At 46.1% G+C, this 17,470-nt stretch overlaps 1 protein-coding gene across 3 annotated transcripts in view; it reads right to left on the bottom strand.

Moving 5' to 3' along the window:
* The window catches only part of ATP6V0A4 (ATPase H+ transporting V0 subunit a4), a 32,034-nt gene extending 19,312 nt beyond the window's left edge, over nucleotides 1-12,722 (bottom strand). Inside the window, exons 1-9 of one of the 3 annotated variants that reach the window (XM_071551101.1) lie at nucleotides 12,406-12,722; nucleotides 10,281-10,492; nucleotides 9,702-9,780; nucleotides 8,792-8,886; nucleotides 7,650-7,775; nucleotides 7,167-7,261; nucleotides 5,989-6,115; nucleotides 5,339-5,421; nucleotides 516-609 (exon numbers count right to left, since the gene is read on the bottom strand). In XM_071551101.1, coding sequence (XP_071407202.1) covers nucleotides 516-609; nucleotides 5,339-5,421; nucleotides 5,989-6,115; nucleotides 7,167-7,261; nucleotides 7,650-7,775; nucleotides 8,792-8,886; nucleotides 9,702-9,780; nucleotides 10,281-10,492; nucleotides 12,406-12,595 — 1,101 coding nt within the window. In that variant the 5' untranslated portion in view covers nucleotides 12,596-12,722. The remainder of the gene's footprint in view (nucleotides 1-515; nucleotides 610-5,338; nucleotides 5,422-5,988; nucleotides 6,116-7,166; nucleotides 7,262-7,649; nucleotides 7,776-8,791; nucleotides 8,887-9,701; nucleotides 9,781-10,280; nucleotides 10,493-12,405) is intronic. The other 2 variants (XM_071551103.1, XM_071551104.1) reach the window with 2 other exon arrangements.
* Between the last annotated feature and the right edge of the window lie 4,748 nt (nucleotides 12,723-17,470).

Here is a 17,470-nt window from a genome sequence, read left to right as displayed (position 1 = left end):
GACCCCAAGATTTCCTCAGTTAAGAAAAACTAATTTAAATATAAAAGAAATCTTTAGAGTCTTCTCTGAGCCTTGCATAGTTGTACTGAAGTTGTGACTGAAGCTGCTAAGGGCAAACCAAGTTCTAAAAGCTAGATTAAACCATTTTGGTCAACATGCAGTTTTGTTACAATACCCGTAGCCTCCTGATGATCTTATACTCCACCCTTTAGCCTCAATACCATAGGGTCTAAATCTCTGGCCTTTGCATGGCAAACAGCAGCAAGTACTTTTTGAGTCCCTCATGCAGGATGCTCTCCTCCAGCAGCTCCTGGTGGGTGTAAATGGGCAGAGCAGAGTACAAGCACTGGCCTCTGCAACTGCAGGGGCACCACTCATGGGCTGGTGGCTTCAACCCCAGCCCCTGGCCAGCTCTGCACAGCCAGCCCAAAACAAGCCTGGCTTTCAGACAGGACAAACATCTGGGCAGGCCCCACTTGCAGGGTTCAGTCCTCAGTGAATCCACTGCCACTTACTGTGTTTAAATCCTCGATCCTTGTGTTGACTCCATCAAGCATTTCTCGGCGCTCGGTGGCAGACTCTGGACAGGGATAGACTGTGGCACGAAATCTAGCCTCAGTAAGAGAGAAGTGAGAAACATTTGTTTGACTGAATTTTCTTCCTCTGTACTCTTCTCAGCTCCACATCAGGGGAACTGGACTTCATTCCTGATGCAGTAGTACACTTTTCTTACATGCTACATAGTTGTGTCTGGTCTCACAGCAAGGTCCAAAAAGGTACATTTATCACTTCATGAGAGTAAGGATCCCTTCACCTGTTCTAGGTGAGAAAACCCCTCCCTGTCCCAGGTGACACATAGTAGCTGATACCTTACAGGGGTCAGTACTAACAGGTAGGCACCTCCCTTATGCCCAAAAGCTGCTTAAACTGCAAAGAGACTCAACAAAAACCCTCCCTGGCAAAGGCAGCCCTGCTAACACGATAGCCAACAGATGTCCCTCTTGCACTGAGCCTGGAAAAATACCATGTCCCTGTCTGTGCACTACCCTCTCACAGGCACTGGGAGAAGGCATCAGCTGAGCTACTGCTGCACTGCAAGCAAACGCCCTTTGTGTGGGCAGGCTGCGTAAGTAATTAACCCTGTAAAACAAGCAAACATACAACGAAAAATACTATTTTCAGGATAGCTTCCTTCAGAAGGAGGATAGCTGGTTCTTGGCTTCTGCTCCACAAGTTTGGCTAGACAGCTTAGGAACAAAAGAAAGATGTGGCTAAAGGTTTTTAAACATGTGATAGTGGTATCTGCCAGCTTAGATGTACCAGGCTAGTAGAAATGTTTTTATAAGCTTACCCCCAAGGTTCTGTTTGGGAGATTCAGTGGGTGTGCTTAGCGTGGTATAACAAGGACTAATGTGGGATCCCAATGTGTGAGTGAAGGTCTTAGCTCTGTGCAGGTGTTGTACTGCTTCATCTATAGGATGCAACAGGACCTTCTCTAGTACAAGTCATCCTTGTGTGACGGTGCTTGCTCTAGTGCAGCACACTGCAGTGTCAAACAGCCACTATATGACCCCAGTACAGCCAATTAGAAATTAGTTGCATGTCTCTCTGAAAAGTGTACAGCTACCTGTCCTGCCTGCAAAACCCAGAGCACACTTCCTGCACAGCAGCAGGCACAAGGAGATTGATTCCCTAGGACCTTGCAGGTCACAGGGTGTGCTGCTGCAAGGCTCTGCACCTGCAAGCCTGAACTGCGCTGAGGTGCCGCAGTAACTAAAACAGCAGAGATCCCTCCTTTTTTTCCTCTTTGGTTTGTTCACTGATATCCAGTGCTTATAGCAGTCCTGCCACTTCCATATTGCTCAACAGACCTGCAGGAAGAGATCCCTCCTCTTCACAGAGTGGGGATCTCCTGCCCACCTAAGGCAACATGTTTGCACCATCCTGTAACAGAGCCACAATGAGTTAGGGTTGCTGAAGGGCTCCCTTTCTGCACGTGAGACGAATTGAAAAGAGATGTAACAGTGTCATAGGGGTCTATCTCTGCTTAAGAGACAAAAATGTGCAGGCTCTGTGTACAGATAAGCTGCATATTCTGGCTTTGTCTAAGCACAGGATATTTTACTACCTGCTCCAAAATCTGTTCCAGCACACACACACATGAGGACAGTTGCAAATTGAACAAAACATGCTGCAGTTTCCTAGAGATCAGCCCAGAGCTGTGTGTAATGACAGCACGTGCTCCTCAGCTAAACTTCCCTTTCCAGAATTGAATTTCTCCTCACTCAACACCTGATATTCATTTCCAAAGGTTATTCACCCCACCTAATTATTTCCATCTTCTTATTCTTCACAGCTCTTAGTTCATCTTTAATAAGGATTTTTAATCAAACTTGAAAGCTTGTTCCTCCATGCTGTACAGTTCCCCCATTCCCAATAACGTTATTGCAGCAGTGCTGCTTTGATCTTTTAACAGCCATTTTGCATACTGAATATCAGCTTTGCCCTAATGGCACAGACATTTCTGAAAGCTCCAGGAGAATTCAGCAGGGAATCCTTACATTGATAAACCCAGTTTAGTATTCACATTAGCACTGAGGCTGCCGCAAGAAAAGGAGGAAGAGAAAAATTCTTACATTTTCCTCCTCTCTGCTCCCTCTACATCTCTCACTAATAAATTTGTGCACAGACTTAATACTCATGAAATTGGCAGACTAATGTTACCAATTAGAGTCAAGCAGGGACTACAAGCGTAACCTGAGGCACACAGCTCTGCAAACAAATCTTAGCCTGCCTTGCAGGAGACTGGCTTAGACCAGTCCCATGATTTTTGCAGGATATTTACTTGTCATGAATGATGACTTAGTGCTAAGCAGAAATGTCCTGCTGGGGCTGGAATGACACTGCCATCTGCATTAGGTATATTTAACCCTGCCTTAAAGATGGACCAGACCAAAGAGTCTTGGTCTGGGTACCAGGAACAGCTGATGGCCCACAGAGCTCAACAAGGAGAGTCAAGGGATTAATGCATTTAGAAACCTGCCACTCAGCAAAAAGAAATCCTTATGTGTGTGCATATTAGCAAGAAAAAAATTTGAAAGGAAGAAGGAACCTAAAGGATGATTTCAAGTGTAGCCTAATTATCTGGCAACAAACACAACCCAGTGCAGTAGAACTGCAAAGGGTATCCTATGAATTTGTCTCTGGCAGGTATGTTTTCCTTCAGTTACAGAAGACTGAGAGAAACCAGTTTAAGTTCCTTTCTGTGGACCTGCTATCACACCCTCAACACTAGACCCTAAAAAACTGATCAAGTCACAAACCTCCTGCAGGGATCTGCTCACATTTCCAGCCCTTGCTCCCAGCTGCACTCGACTGCAGAAGGTTGTGCCTATGGTTTGGATGATTTTAGGGTCAATCAATAATGAAAATGCAGACAGACATTGCATTGCTTGTCTGTCCCACCTCAGAAAAAAATTCTTGGGCTTTTGACTGCAGGGAGTTTAAAATGCTGCAGGGGAAAAAAATAATCATCCAAAATGAAGCACCTGCAGCACTCTGTAGGCAACCCCAGCCAGCTCTAAATATATGGCCAGGTGATTTGCAAGGCTATTGGCAGACGGGCAAATGCAATGAGAAGCTTCACCACCAGCAACATGAGTGCAGAAGAGGAGACGGATACTGAACAGCATCTAAAAAGCAGGCAAAGAAATGGGACATAAGGAGGAGGTGGGCCTGCTGGAGTGAATCCAGAGGAGAGCTATGAAGACGATCAGAGGGATGGAGTACCATTCTGGTGAGGAAAGGCTGAGAGAATTTCAGCTGTTCAACCGGGAGAAGAGAAGGCTCTGAGGAGCCCTTATCACAGCTTTCCAGTACCTAAAGAGGCCCACAATAAAGATGGAGAGGGACTTTTTACAAGGGCATGTAGTGATAGAACAAGGAATAATGCTTTAAGCTGAAAGAGAGCAGGTTTATACTAGATATTAAGAAGAAATTCTTTGCTGTGAGGGCAGTGAGGCACTAGAACAGGTTGCCCAGAGAAGTTGTGGCTGCCCTGCCCTGAAGTGTTCAAGACCAGTCTGAATGGGGCTCTGAGCAACCTGGTCTAATGGAGGTGTCCCTGCCCATGGCAGGGGAGTTGGAACTAGATGACTTTTAGGGTCCCTTCCAACCCCAGACCATTCTATGGTTCTACAAAATGCAGGAAATTGTAATCCAGAAAGAGAACGAGACTCGCTGAAAACTCAAAGACCACTGGCAGAACAGAACTGATCCTGCACAGTGGCTATGGCAGAACTCCCTCCATTCTGAGGTTCAGGATCAGAAATCAGTGACTGAGAGCTGGGAGTCTTCCCTCAGCTGTTCCTGAATGCTTTATAGACAGATGTCCACCTCAGGAGTGCTGAATTGCTCCCGGGGTGAGCACTGCCCTCCACTGCCTGTAGAAGGTACCTTGGAGGGCCCCATTTCTAATGAAGGAATTGGTAATATTCCTGAGGTTTCTGTCACCACATGGGATTGAAGCCAGTTCTTCCAGCTGGATAAAAGATCTGGGTTTTTTTCTGACTAAAGGCAAGATGTAAGGAAAGGTCTGCCTTGAGTGTGGATGTCAGGGAAGAGCAATTGCACACCCCTTCCCTGTGACCTTCCACAGCCTGCAGGAGCTTGGCTGGCCCCACTTGGCCAAGGGGCTATACCTGAAATGAGTTTGGTGATGGCAGACAGATCCTCTCATCAAATCTGATTTCCACTGCAACAAAGTCCCTCAGTCAGCAGAGTTATGAAAGAGTAACAAAATATTCAACCTGAATTATCTTTTCAAGATGCTTAACAGAGTGGAAACAAGTCAGGTTGTATGAAGCTTTCAATTCTCTCCTGGGCTCTGTCTCTGATTACACAGATACTGCTCAAAGGCCTTGGGAAAGGGTTGAATAAACTATAGAATCATCTTTTTATGAAGAAATGCAGGCATGCTTGGGAGCAAATTGGGGACTACCATGTTCCCAGTCCCCAAGTTAGGGCCCCTAATTTTCAGGGAAGAGTGCTGAGGACTTCTTAAAGAACAGTCCCCTTTCAGAGGTCCCAAGTTAAAAACCCAGCAACTGCAGCTCCCAAGAGCTATAAGATACTTTGTAAAATTTAGGATCTCAGTTTCCCAGTGCCAGGGTGATGGATATCTTTCATGATCAGGGGCAGAAGAGCTGAGAAGCAGAAGGGAGGTTGGTGTCAACTGGCAGCTGGAGATCTAAACTCTAGTTGCAAGTTCAGCCAGCCTGGGCTGCCAGGTAAACACCTCCATTGGAGTCACTGTGGGCTGCTCACAAGCCTGCCTTACCCGTCACAAATCTTCTTGATTTTTTGTTTAAGCTGCTCTCCTTGGTAAAAGATAATGAACACATTCTTCTTCACCTCTTCTCTCTGCAACAAATTCAAGCAGAATTTAATGCACTCAGAGTCCTGGGCAGAAAAGTTGGTGGTTTTGTTCTTTACCCCCAGCCCTAATCTTCCATCAGCGATGTTTTCCCTGGATGCTACTTCAGGGACCAGGCATGGGCTGCAGCTCTGGATTATGGGGGAAGGAGCAATGTGTACAGAAAGGTAGAGGACTGGAATTCCACTGAGGCACAGGCCTCACCCCAGAGACACCAAGGGGAGTTAACTCTCCATTGCCAGCACCAGGGGAGGACAGCCACAGTCCATCTCCACGGTGGTCCTCATAATGGACCTGCCCTGCCAGGCCCAGTGTGCACCTTAATCAGGCAGGATTAAAAACAAACCACCTCAATAGCAGCAAAAGTGGAAAGCTATGTCAAAGAAATGTCTCCCATCCTCAGAATTTCCCACCTTTCTTCTACAGGCTGCCTTCAGACACCCAGCTCTGGAGAGCCAGCTGGTGCTGCAGCATGGCCAGGGCACCAGGTTAGTTTGTGAAGGTCACAGGCATGCATGCAGGGCAGAGTGGAGCAAAACCAGGTTGGTACCTACTGTCACAGGGTCCTCCATGGGGGTGTCCATTTCGGTGTACCTCAGGTAGATGTTTCCCCTGCAGGCTCGCCACAGCAAACGCTCAAAGGGTATCATCCTTTCCCTCCTTATTACCCCTGCTGTGAATCTGAGCAGAGTTACAAGATGAATAAATTGCAAGCCCATCCTAAGCCTTTTAGGACCTTAGTAACACACATGATTTTACAATTTCTTGTTTTCTAGTCCGTGACTGACAGAGCTCTGCTGCTGCTGTAGGCACTTCTAGGAGAAACTTACTTCCTCAAGACTGGCTTTTACCTCAGTCTACTGACTTCATCCTACTGTTCTTTCCTTAAAAAAAAAAATCTTTCCTAGGTCATTAGGTAAAGGCAAAGAGATAATTCTGGCTGGAAATGGAGGAATGGAGAGATGCTTCACTAACATGAACAGAGAGTGCCTGAATGACAGAGGCAGGAGAGAAATTTCGAAGTAGTGGTTTATCTTAACTCTCTCCTGTTTTCCTTTTCCCAGAAAGCATCAGACTGCACCTCTGAAGTGCAGCATGACATGTTGGTGCAAACCCACCAGGGCAAGCCCCTTACAGGCATAATCTCTGCTAATAATGGAGTTGAACAGGATTTCAAGACTAGCTTTATGAGCAGCTAAAAACACCAGCCCAGAAGAACAGCAGTGAGTTCCACCACACCTACCTAATTCAGATACAAGGCAAAGATGTTTGAGTCTACACTGTCCACCAAACTACCATCAGCAATACACAGAGCGGTGTTTCCACTCCTCTAACTCTCACTCTCAGTGCATCTTTCTGTTGCTGGCAAAGCCCAGTGCAATCCCATGTCTTTTTGCTGTCATTAGACATCCATTCCTGGGGTTTCCAGATGTCCGAGTCCAAGAGTCACAAGTAAGGAGCAGTAAGACAACAATTTTCAGCCAATACCTACTAAGGGGTCACTGGATTGGTGGCCTGGAAATAAAAGTCCATTTGTCCCACTGACCCATAACCTGACTGTAGTTTTAGTGGCAACTTCTAAGGGCAGTTATGCTTTCATCTTCATGAAACAGCTACGCTGAAAAGGCTGGTGAGCAACCTCTGCTAAGAAGCTGAAGGAAACTGCCAGTGTCACACCAATGCAGCACAGGTAGGACGTCTGGCCAAGATGGGGGCCTTGACTAATACACACCCCAGCTTGGCAGCTGCAGCAGCAGGAGTGCTTCTCAGCTCCAGCAGTCCAGATGTGTCCTCACTGAAGAAATCATCTGGCAGATTGGTTTCTGCCTGGAAAACATTAGTTTTTAAAAAACACTATTCAGCATTGCCAGTTTGAAAACTATATTCACATTTTTCTCTTGACATCTTTTCACCTAAAGGTATCTTTCCATAGAGATTTAGACCAAAGGAAAAACAATAAAAGTAAACTGTATCTCAGCAACTGGAAAGCATAAATGGCATTTTCAGAGATCAGGGAGCCAAGTTCTTAAGTCTCATTGACTTACAGAGCACTCCAAAGTGACTGAGGCACTTTTGCAAACATATCTTACTGGCCTGTGGTAAAGACAACTGGCTTTTGATTGAAAATTAATAACAGCAACATACATCAAACAGAAATGGCAGAATTGTTAGGAACCTTCCACATCTCTGTTGGAAGAGCAAAGAGGCCTCTCACCTCAAAGAAGTCCTGGGTTTTCTTCAGCAGATGTTTGAGCTCTGTCAGCTCAAGGAAGTTCTCCTTCAGTGTTTGCTGGTTCTGGTTGGCTTCCAGAAGCTCAGCTTCAAGTTTCTCCAGCACTGCCTGTTTAGAGTCCAAGCATATCCAGAAAAATTCTGAAGCAAACCAATTGCCCTTATCAAGCTGATATCTAACAGTAAGTAATAGATTTTTTCCCAAGGAAGAATGCAAAAATATTCAAAGAGCACTTTGAGAAACGCTTTTTGCTGACAGATATTCATCAAGGCTAACACATCAGGTGTCCATTGCCAACATTCCCCACTGGGTGTGTTGTCCTCTTCTGACGTATCTGACCCAAGCACAGGCAGGTAAGAAGGTGCATGGTGTAAGTGTCTCAGTCCGTCTCAGTATCTCTGTTCTTCCTCACAGGACACCTCAGACCCCACGCTGACTATCTGCCAGTCTACTGGCTACAAAAGCAACCTACAAAATTAGCTTGGGTTCATTAGCTATAGGCTAAAAATTAGATGAGGATGTGAGCCAAAGAACACACTAAAAAACCAGCTTGCTTGTGAAGCTGAAGCCCTTGGAAAGCCTGATTTTGATTCCTAGTCACCTATCTGTGCAGCATTTTTAAATTACCCTGTCAGTAAACAACTTCTAGCTGGGCTAGAGTAAAGCATCCCTTGCACATCCAAAAGCAAGGCACAAACATTTCTGCCAGGCCCCAGTATTACTATATTACAACCATACTCCCACCAGGACACAGTCCTGGGATTTTTACACAGTGAAGTTGGTTCTAACATCAGCTCTCTCCAGGTAAACACCCAAACCCTTCTTATTCTCTCCTGCAGGATTATGGGGGCATTCTATGAAAATGATACTTTTCCATTAATATATGGGACCAGAGAGATGTTTCACAGGGGATGGTAAAAAGAGTGGGCTCCTTTAGGAACATGCCAGTAGGACCGGCGTTAACAGCTGAGACAGCAGCTTGGGGAGCACCTCCTCAGGCAGGGAGAGCTGTGCCAGCCTCAGCTACCAGATCCTTCCTTGCAAGGTAGGGCTCTATTGAGCACATTACACAGACGTCCCTGTGCACAGCCCCTTGTCTTCTTGGTCCACTCCAAATTCTGTACCTCCATATCAATCATTTCCCGAGGCAGGGGGGTCTCTGGGTACTTTTCTCTTTTGACTATCTCAACATTGTCTTCCATCTCATTTTCCAGAAAACCTGCAAGGAAAGGGCATGGAACTCTCAATAAATTCATCCCTGCTGCATTATCCTGGTCATCAGCTTGTTGCTCAGCCAGGACTGAGGCATCCCATGGAGGTGTGACAAGAGGCAGTGATATACAAGGGCCAGTGCATATACACAGCCATCAGGAAATGATGCCCAGCAGCCTCCTTTCTCAGTGAAGAGGCTGTTTCTTCTGAAGTCAGAGTGCCCACTCCCACTTGGACAGCCCTTAGCCCTGGCACAAGTAGCATGGCCCCCTTTGTTTGGGGCAGTGAGTAAGGCACATAGAAAGCTCAGGTTCCACTCCTTTGCTTCAACAACAGCAGGTGCTGTCAGTGTGGCTACAGTGGGCACCAGCATTGTGGTGGGGAGAGCACAGAGTTCCCAGGATACATGTACATAGGACAACAGGTACCACAAGCAATGCTGCTGGGGTTTTAAGAACTTACCCCCAGGCTGAAGACCTTGGCCACAAGAAGTGTGTGTGCCAACAGCTGGTGCACTGGTATAAGAGTCAGATTATTTGGATTAGCCTTCTGCCCAGTCCCAGATTCATCTTGTGATTTTATAAGAGCTAATTAACCTCCTTTCAGTTCAGTTAACCATTTTCAAAACAGGGGCAACAATTTATTGCCCATATGGGGTGAAGTGGTAATTAGCTGACACATGGAAAACATTTCCAGGGGCTCAGATGAAAACATCACCGTTTTGCCACTAATTCTGCTCCCCAGTGTGCGAGCACTTAAAGAAATAAATCCCACACCACCAGTTGGCAGGAAGCCGACTGCATTTGACAAGCATTTACTTACGCAGGATCCTCTCCAAGGATTCGCACCTTCTCACTTCATTCACAAACTTTCTCTGGAAGCTGTTGACATTCACATTTAGCTAAAAACAGGAGGGAAAACAAGCCTGGGGCTGAAGGCTGCACACTGCTGTGCTCATTTTTAGCATTAGCAGAGAATTAATGCCTTTGGTGCAGGTGGCAAACCCTGCTGCATCTGAGAGGGTCCCAGTGGCAGGGCAATACCATAGGTTTCCTTATGGCCAAAGACATGGTGGCCTTACACTAGGTTCATTTCTACACAGCCTTGCTGTGACAGCAGGAATGACAGACAGGCTCTCATCAAGGGAGTCCCTTTTCTCTAGTGATGGAAGGAATTGTTCTAAGGTTATGCAGAGGGCATGCAGAGCACTAGATGGGGACTCAGGGATGGGATGGGTTTCGGCATGATTGTTTTTCAGATCAGACTTGGGAAAGTCCCACTGTCACTATGGACTTTTAGGTGATTCTACAGGTGCACCTTTCTCATGTGCTTTGAGGGAAGGACAAGCGCATGACAGGGCACATCTCCCACAGGTCAACATGCCAGCCAGGCACTACTCACATCTCTGAACTGGACCAGACCCAGCTCCCCGAGCTCAGCCACGCAGCAGTAGGCAGCCTCCACCTGAAGGAAGAGCTGCATCAGGCTCATCTCCTCACTCCGGAAGACCGAGGCCATTTCGTCTGCTCTCCTCTGACCTGGATGTCTGTGGGAGTCTTTGTGGCAGCAGCACAGTCTGCCTTGCCCAAGGAGATGGAAGAAGGTGTCAAGCACTGCAGGAACATTGGGATCACTGAGTCAAAGTGCTGGAAGATGACCCAATGCTGTCCACCATGTCCTCTAAAAGATTTTCTTAACCTCCTAAGAGCCTCCTTCAACCCATGAGGCGTCACCCCCACCAAAGCAGTGATAGATGCTAAGTGATGTGTGTGCCTCAGGAAAAGAGGGGAGTCACTGGTCATCTGTGACAGATGATAAGCAAATACCCTGTCCTGTCCTCTGCTGGACCTAAGACCCTTCAGACCACCACACTCAGGCCCTTTATTTGATTTATTTGGGTTTTGGATGCTAAGCTTGTAAAGGACTCAATTTCTCTTTGCCTGAAACACACAGACAAAAAAAAATAATCATGGATTTCACCTTGCAATTTGACAAATGAAAGAGGCCTGACTGCTTTTTACCACTTTCACTGGTAGTGTGAACGTGACATCTCAAACACATCTGGAAAATGTTATATGGACACAAGGAGAAGACCAGACTATTTACTTTAATTTAAAACAACCTTTAAGATTTTGAAGGCATTTTCTCCCCATAAAGGATTGTTTTCAAAATGAGATACGTGAAATAACATGCATTTACCAAAAGTTCCTCTCGTCTCTGTGCTTCTTCCTATTTACTTTGAGTAACCTGAACATACAAACTGCCTTTGGTTGTTCTCACAAAAAATTAACTGATTAGCATGCACAAACACAGTAATTATCCTTTCTTAGAGGAAAGCATGCAAGTAGATACACTTCTTGCATGCATTTAATTTTGTAGCAAGCCTACATTTTACAAATAGCAAAACAAAAGCAAAGCCTTTTACAACATCACTTCTCTTTGTTGACAGGGATGGGAAGTCAATTCTCTTTAAGTCCTGCTCTCTCCATGAACCTCATCTTTCAGCATTTTTGAAAAAAGACTCTAGATTCTATGAATTTCATTTATGACATGTGAAAGATTTATCTTTAATATGAGAGAAAAGTTCTGCAAGATATTAAAGGCTTGTTTAACAGCAACACCATAGTCATGAGTCTATATTTGCTCAATTGTCCGGTGAGTGTTCTTTGTCTTATTCTCTGTACCCATTCACTGAAAGATTTAAGATGTTGAAAATACAATACATGACAACTAGTAGTTTATTAAAAGAAAACATCATATGTCAGCTCCAATGGGTTGAGTAATAATATAAATTTTAAATTTGATTGTACACTTTTCAGCAAACTGAATTTTTCACAGAAAAAAGAGACAAAATCTGCAATAGCCTCCCACTACTCATACAATTAAGTAAATTTGATTTTCAAAATGTTTAAGAGAGCATCAAAATGTCCTATCTTAATTTCTCTTGACTGAAAAGTGTAAAGAAACAATAATTTAAAGAAGTCTGTATTTCTAAACCTGCAGTTAGTTTCCATAAAAAATATTACACCCTTAGAATTAAAAGAACAAAACTCAAACGAGTTACTTAGAAATATATTAAACTCCTTCAAGCCATCAGAAAACAGGGTTCTACTTTTCCCTAGTAATCAGTCAGTGAAAACCTCAAATGCTCACTTTCATCTTGATTTGGAATGAGAAAAAAAGAAAAATGAAAAGAGAAACCTCTTTCCAACCAGGAAACCCTTTCCAGACTCTCTCTGGGGAAGTCTCTCGTCACCCAGTCCTACAGATGCAGGAGGCTTGCCCAAAATCACCTGCTGCCAGCTCTGCCTCTACCAACACCACCTCTTCCCCCTCAGCCTTCCTCTGCCCCCAGACTTTTGCTTTGGCAGAGGAACAGTTAACTGAGGAATCACTCACACTTTCCCCGGTCGCTGCTTCCCAGCGATATTGCCCTGCATTAAAGCGCATTAAAACGCATCGGGTTTCGGGAGGGGAAGATCCCAGGGCTGAGAGTTGCTTTGGAAAAGGTGTCACTGGGGTTTACCTTTCAGGCACCACGCTCCTTTCTGCCGGCCCCTCTGCCCGGGGCAGGGGCGAGCTGTCCCCTGGCTTTGCCGGGTGTCGGTCAGGCGATGACAGCGGGGCTGTGCTTCGGCATCGCAGCAGGCACCGCGCCGGGCGGGGAGGGCGGCGAGTGAGCGCCCTGGCCGCCTGTCCCGTCTCGCACAGGGCATGGCACGGCAAACCTTTTCTTTTAAGGACAAAACTGGTCTGGACCAGAGGAGGGAAACCCTTTCTGCCCCAGAACCACCCCCGGGTGGTCCGGCCCCAGCGCTGCCTGACTCCGTCACCACCTCTGTGTCAGGTCTGTGGCAAGTGCGAGGCGTGTTGCGGCAGCACTTGGCTTGTTGAGACCAATAACAGATGGGGCAATGCCGGCTCACACCGCCCCGGCCCCCGAAAACGAGCGAGGACCTTCGAAACCTGTTCCGCATGGAGCGCTATAAACCCCTAACAACTCATTTGCAAGCTCTGGATGGAGGAGCAGTCGCCAGGCAGGTGGAAAACTCCTGTGCTGTTTCTCTCTGGTTTTTCCTCGCTGAAGGCAGTCTGGAAAAGGACAGGGAAACAATGGGAGATTAATGATTTTCGTGCCGCAGGGGAACGTGAGGAGCGATGCAGCAAAGAGAGAGGGCTGGGAAGGCAGGGGCTCTGTCAGCAGAACTGTGCTAACCTGGGGCCGTGCTGACAAGGAACTTGATTCTCACCCCTTGAAATAACAAATGCTGGGGGAAAAGGGACTATATAGACTTTCTGCCACTTGAGCTGGTAAAGCAAGAGCTCCAGAGAGAAATATGGCCCCTTCTTAAACCAACATCTTATCTCTGACTGAGGCAGAGGAGGCAGAGTTTCACCCCAATGAGTAGGGCCGGCTGAGTCACTACTAAATTTAGCACACAGAAGATAAATTTAATATCAAAAGAGCTAATGAAAATGCATGGCTATATGCAAATTGTAAAGTATTCCTTAAAGAAATGCTTCCTCAGACCTGTTCTTTCAGAGGTACCCAGTAACCCTGACCCAACAAGTCCAGGAGTACAGTTTGTCCAAGGGAACATTGCTGAAAATAGAGCAACAGCAGAGGGTTTCCCAGCACAGGGGGTTTATATTCAAAAGCAACACAGTAGCCCCACTTCGCAAAGTCAGCTGAGTGTGACAGGGGTCCCACCACTTGCTCAAATTCAGCTGCCTTAAAGCTGTATGACCCAAAACAGAAGTATTAAAAATTATAAGGTAATTTTGACAGCTGGGCCTAAAACTTGCCCTTTACTCAGCAAACCACCCAGCTGAGCTGGCTGTGGGGCTCCCTGGACTCCCACCCACTTTGGCTGCACTGCTTCTCCTCTACCAGCCACTGCCCATGGTCAGCTCTGCTTTCTCTATCACAGCCGGCGAAGCAAAGGGAGAAAAGGCTGATGAAGGTCAGCACTTTCTGCTGGGAAATTGGAATTTGTCTTGATAAGGCAGATGTGAAGTCATTTCTGTTGAACACACAACTGCCATGCAGAGCTATGGAGAAGCTGGTGTGGCAAATAAAGGACTTTGTCTTCCAGCTCATGCAGTGATACTAAATAACAGGAATCATAATTCAGTTCTCAACTAGTGTATATTGACACAACAAAATGGAACAGTTTTTCAGGCTACTCCCTCACCTCTGAACCACAGCACATTCTTCCCCCGTGTTCATTTGACAACACCAGGATTTGTTTCTGTTTTGCACCTTTATTGCTCTTGCTCAGCCCCACAGGTAAAATCAGAGACTCCCCTACAAGCTGTTGGGGCTAGGGGAGCAGAAGGGGGCCCCAGCACGCATTTCATGTCCAAAGCAAGCTGCACAATGCCGGCTGCTCACCAAGGAGTGAGAAAACATGGAGAGCAGGGATAAAGCCATCTCTCCTGCTCTCCCCCCAGCCCTTCCCGGGTGAGAAGCAGAAAGGAGAGAAGCAAAAAGTATATCCCATTTCATGCCTCTGGCATATGGAAGTAAGATTATATCATAATAATCTCATTAATGCAGATGGGATGGTGACGGCCGACGATGAGGCACCACTTGGAGAAGTTAGTGGCAGCAGCTCTTCCCTGGGAGAGGTGAAGGCAGCCCTTCTCTGGCAACCCTGCACTGCCTGGCTGGCTGCTCTCAGGCTCCCTCACTGGGGTTTCCAGAGGGACAGCATGAGGTCACAGCAGGGCCACAGGCTCGACATTTGTCTAATAGCAACCCCAACCTGGACTGGAAAGCACAAATGAAAGGGCAGGTTTGGGGTTGTTTTCCAAAATGCTAGAGTTATGTTCCTTTGTGTAACAGAAAGCACATCCCCTCTTCCATTCTTTCATTCAAAGAGAAAAACTTGTGGGTTTGATATGTTTCTGTTTGCAAAGTTTTAAAAATCAAATCCTAAAAATCAAATCCCCTGTTCACAGGTAGCTTTATCTTAAACGGTTATTTTTCACATCAGTGAAGATACCAAACAAATCAGCTCTCTCCCTGATGGACACATTACTGGTATCAGCTTAAGGGTTTGAGCTTTTAAAAGTAATTTTAAAGGTTATTTAAAGAATCTTAAGCTTTTTGAGCTTTATAAAGGCCACCTGGAAGGGAGCTCACCGCACAGTACAAAGACAGGAGATTGCTAAACAGACAGACCTGTCCCTCCAAGAGATGCCTTCTCTAGAGTTGAACTGTGAGATTTTGCTACCTGTGAAGAAGGTGTAGGAGATAGTTCCACTCTTATGCTCCCACCAAGAGCTCAGACCACACTGGTGTCTAGTGCTATGACCTTAATGGCTGCACATAACAACTAATCAGCAACTTCAGTGTGCCAACACACACAGCTCAGGGGAGTCCCCAACATACAACCCCTCCAACTGGGCTGTCATCAGCTTCAGCAGCTCTGAGAAGTGTCAGGCAGCTGTATGTGGCTCTGGGATCAGTACCTCACCTACATTCACTCCATGCAGAGGGTTTGTGTGGTTACAGGGGATATTAATTTTTGAGCTCTCTTTTACCAAAAATCCTTCCTATTGCAACAGCTAAGCACAGTACCACCTCAGGTACACTGAAACAAGAGGAGAGGTGTAGTTAACCCAACTTCAAGTGACAATCAGAAAAAAAAAAGATTTGTCCTGTATCACTGATACATACCCAGAGATGATGTACCTGCTCTGCTCCTGTGGATTGATAGTGTGTTTTGCCCTGAGTTAAATACCATGCTATGGCTCAGTTGACATCCTGCTGGTCCCTGCAGGGTTGGAACAAAATTGCAGCAGCAATCAGATTTCATTTGGAATGAAAAATACAAACATGTTGCCTATGTAAACATATTATATATAGAGAGACAGAGTGAGCGTGTATGTGAGTGATAAAGGTAATAACTGCCTGAGAGCCACACCTCGTGGTGTTATGTCAAGGGCAAGACTATGGTCATCAGAGAATCTTACCTGTGAAGTTCTCTATGGCACAAAATACACTGACCAGTTGGTATTGCCTCCTATGTAACTATCAGGAAAGGCTGACCAGCAGCCCAGTGCACTGTGGAAGAGACTCCAAGGAGAGAAGTGGGTAAGTGTCTAATTTTAGAATAAACAGTCTTGATTCAAGAACTGCATGAAAATGGAAGCCTGAGGAAAAGACCTGTCTCTGCAGGGGTTGCAGATGTGCCTCCTGTGCCAGGGCACTTACATGGAGGGAGACAAGCATAGAAACTAGGGGAGGGCTTTGGAGCATCTTATCACTTTTCAGGCAGTCACAACACTGAAATCTGAATGTCTTACAAAGAAGAAATGAAACAAATCCAAATTTGTGTCAGGAAATGATTTTACAGGGCTCCCATTGTGTCTGAACTTAGTAAGCAAAGCCTTCATTTCCAATGCGATCCAAAAACCACTGAAGCCACGTGCAGCCTGTTCAGTGCTGCAGGAGATTTTGGAGCAGGCCCTTTCTGAACCATGGAAAAAACACACCTTGGAAAGGAAATTAAATGCATTATGTTAATTGTGAAAATGCATTCTCAGCATCCCTTAGAAATGGGTACATTTACCTGCAAGCTGACAAAGACCATTTAGTTAATAGTTAAAATTCAAAAGAGATTTCATTACAAATTGAATCATTCATGCAATAGTAGAGCAGTTTTGTCTTCTCATTTCCCCTCAGGCATTTTGTGCTGCTCAGAACGCTTTTGTATTCATTATTTTTGCAAAATTAACCGCCAGGTCAACATTCAGGGTGAATCATAGGTGAGAAATTCAGGAGGGAAAGATGAAACTGGAAGAAAGGAGAGGGCCTTTTCCCAGGAAAGAGTTGAGGTATAGTTTTGATGCAACAGGTAGCTCAGATAAATACTCTCAGGCAAATTAAAGGCAACCACCACAAGAGGACTTAGACACTGAAACAAGACAGAGATGAAGATTATCCTGTCAGTGACCCTGAAGCACCTCTGTGCAGTTGGGGTGCTTTTGCAGCATCTCTCCTGCTGGGACTCAGGACTGCCAAGGCCAAGAGAGATGGCTGCTGGTGTCTCACCCCCAGCCTGGCTGCCAGCTGAGCACAACACTCCTTGTGCCACCCCTCCCTGGGGTGTCAGCTGAAGGACAGGGCTGTGCATCCTGGCAGCAGGGGGAGGGGGCTGTCACGGACCAGCCAGCACAGCCCAGACCCTGCCAGCCCTGACTCTGCCAGCCCTGGCAGCATGTTGACATGAAAACAGGGAGACAAGGTGGGTAAACATGGCCGTTTCAGCTGACCTGCCTTCATCTGCAGCTCGGCATGCCCTCTCTCTGGAGGGAACCTTTGGCTGCCGTGTCCTGCTGCATCACGGAAATATATGCAGCTGGGTGGGAGCAGAATGTTTTCAGTGATGAGGGAGGACGAGCAGAGTCACTGCATAGAAGCACTGGGCAGGGCTAAGAAGGGTTTCTTGCCAAGATTTTTCTTAAATGGAAACCAGATCAACCTCCCAGCTTTGCATAGCCATCCACCATTGCATATCATTCATATGTGAAGTCTGCCAAGTCCTTCCCTGTGAGTTTTATTGGTGTGGAAGGAAAAAAAA

Source organism: Pithys albifrons, chromosome 3 (assembly GCF_047495875.1).
Source record: "Pithys albifrons albifrons isolate INPA30051 chromosome 3, PitAlb_v1, whole genome shotgun sequence".
NCBI lineage: Eukaryota > Metazoa > Chordata > Aves > Passeriformes > Thamnophilidae > Pithys > Pithys albifrons.
Note: the sequence above shows the minus strand (reverse complement) of the source record. Positions and strands in the feature narration are given on the sequence as shown.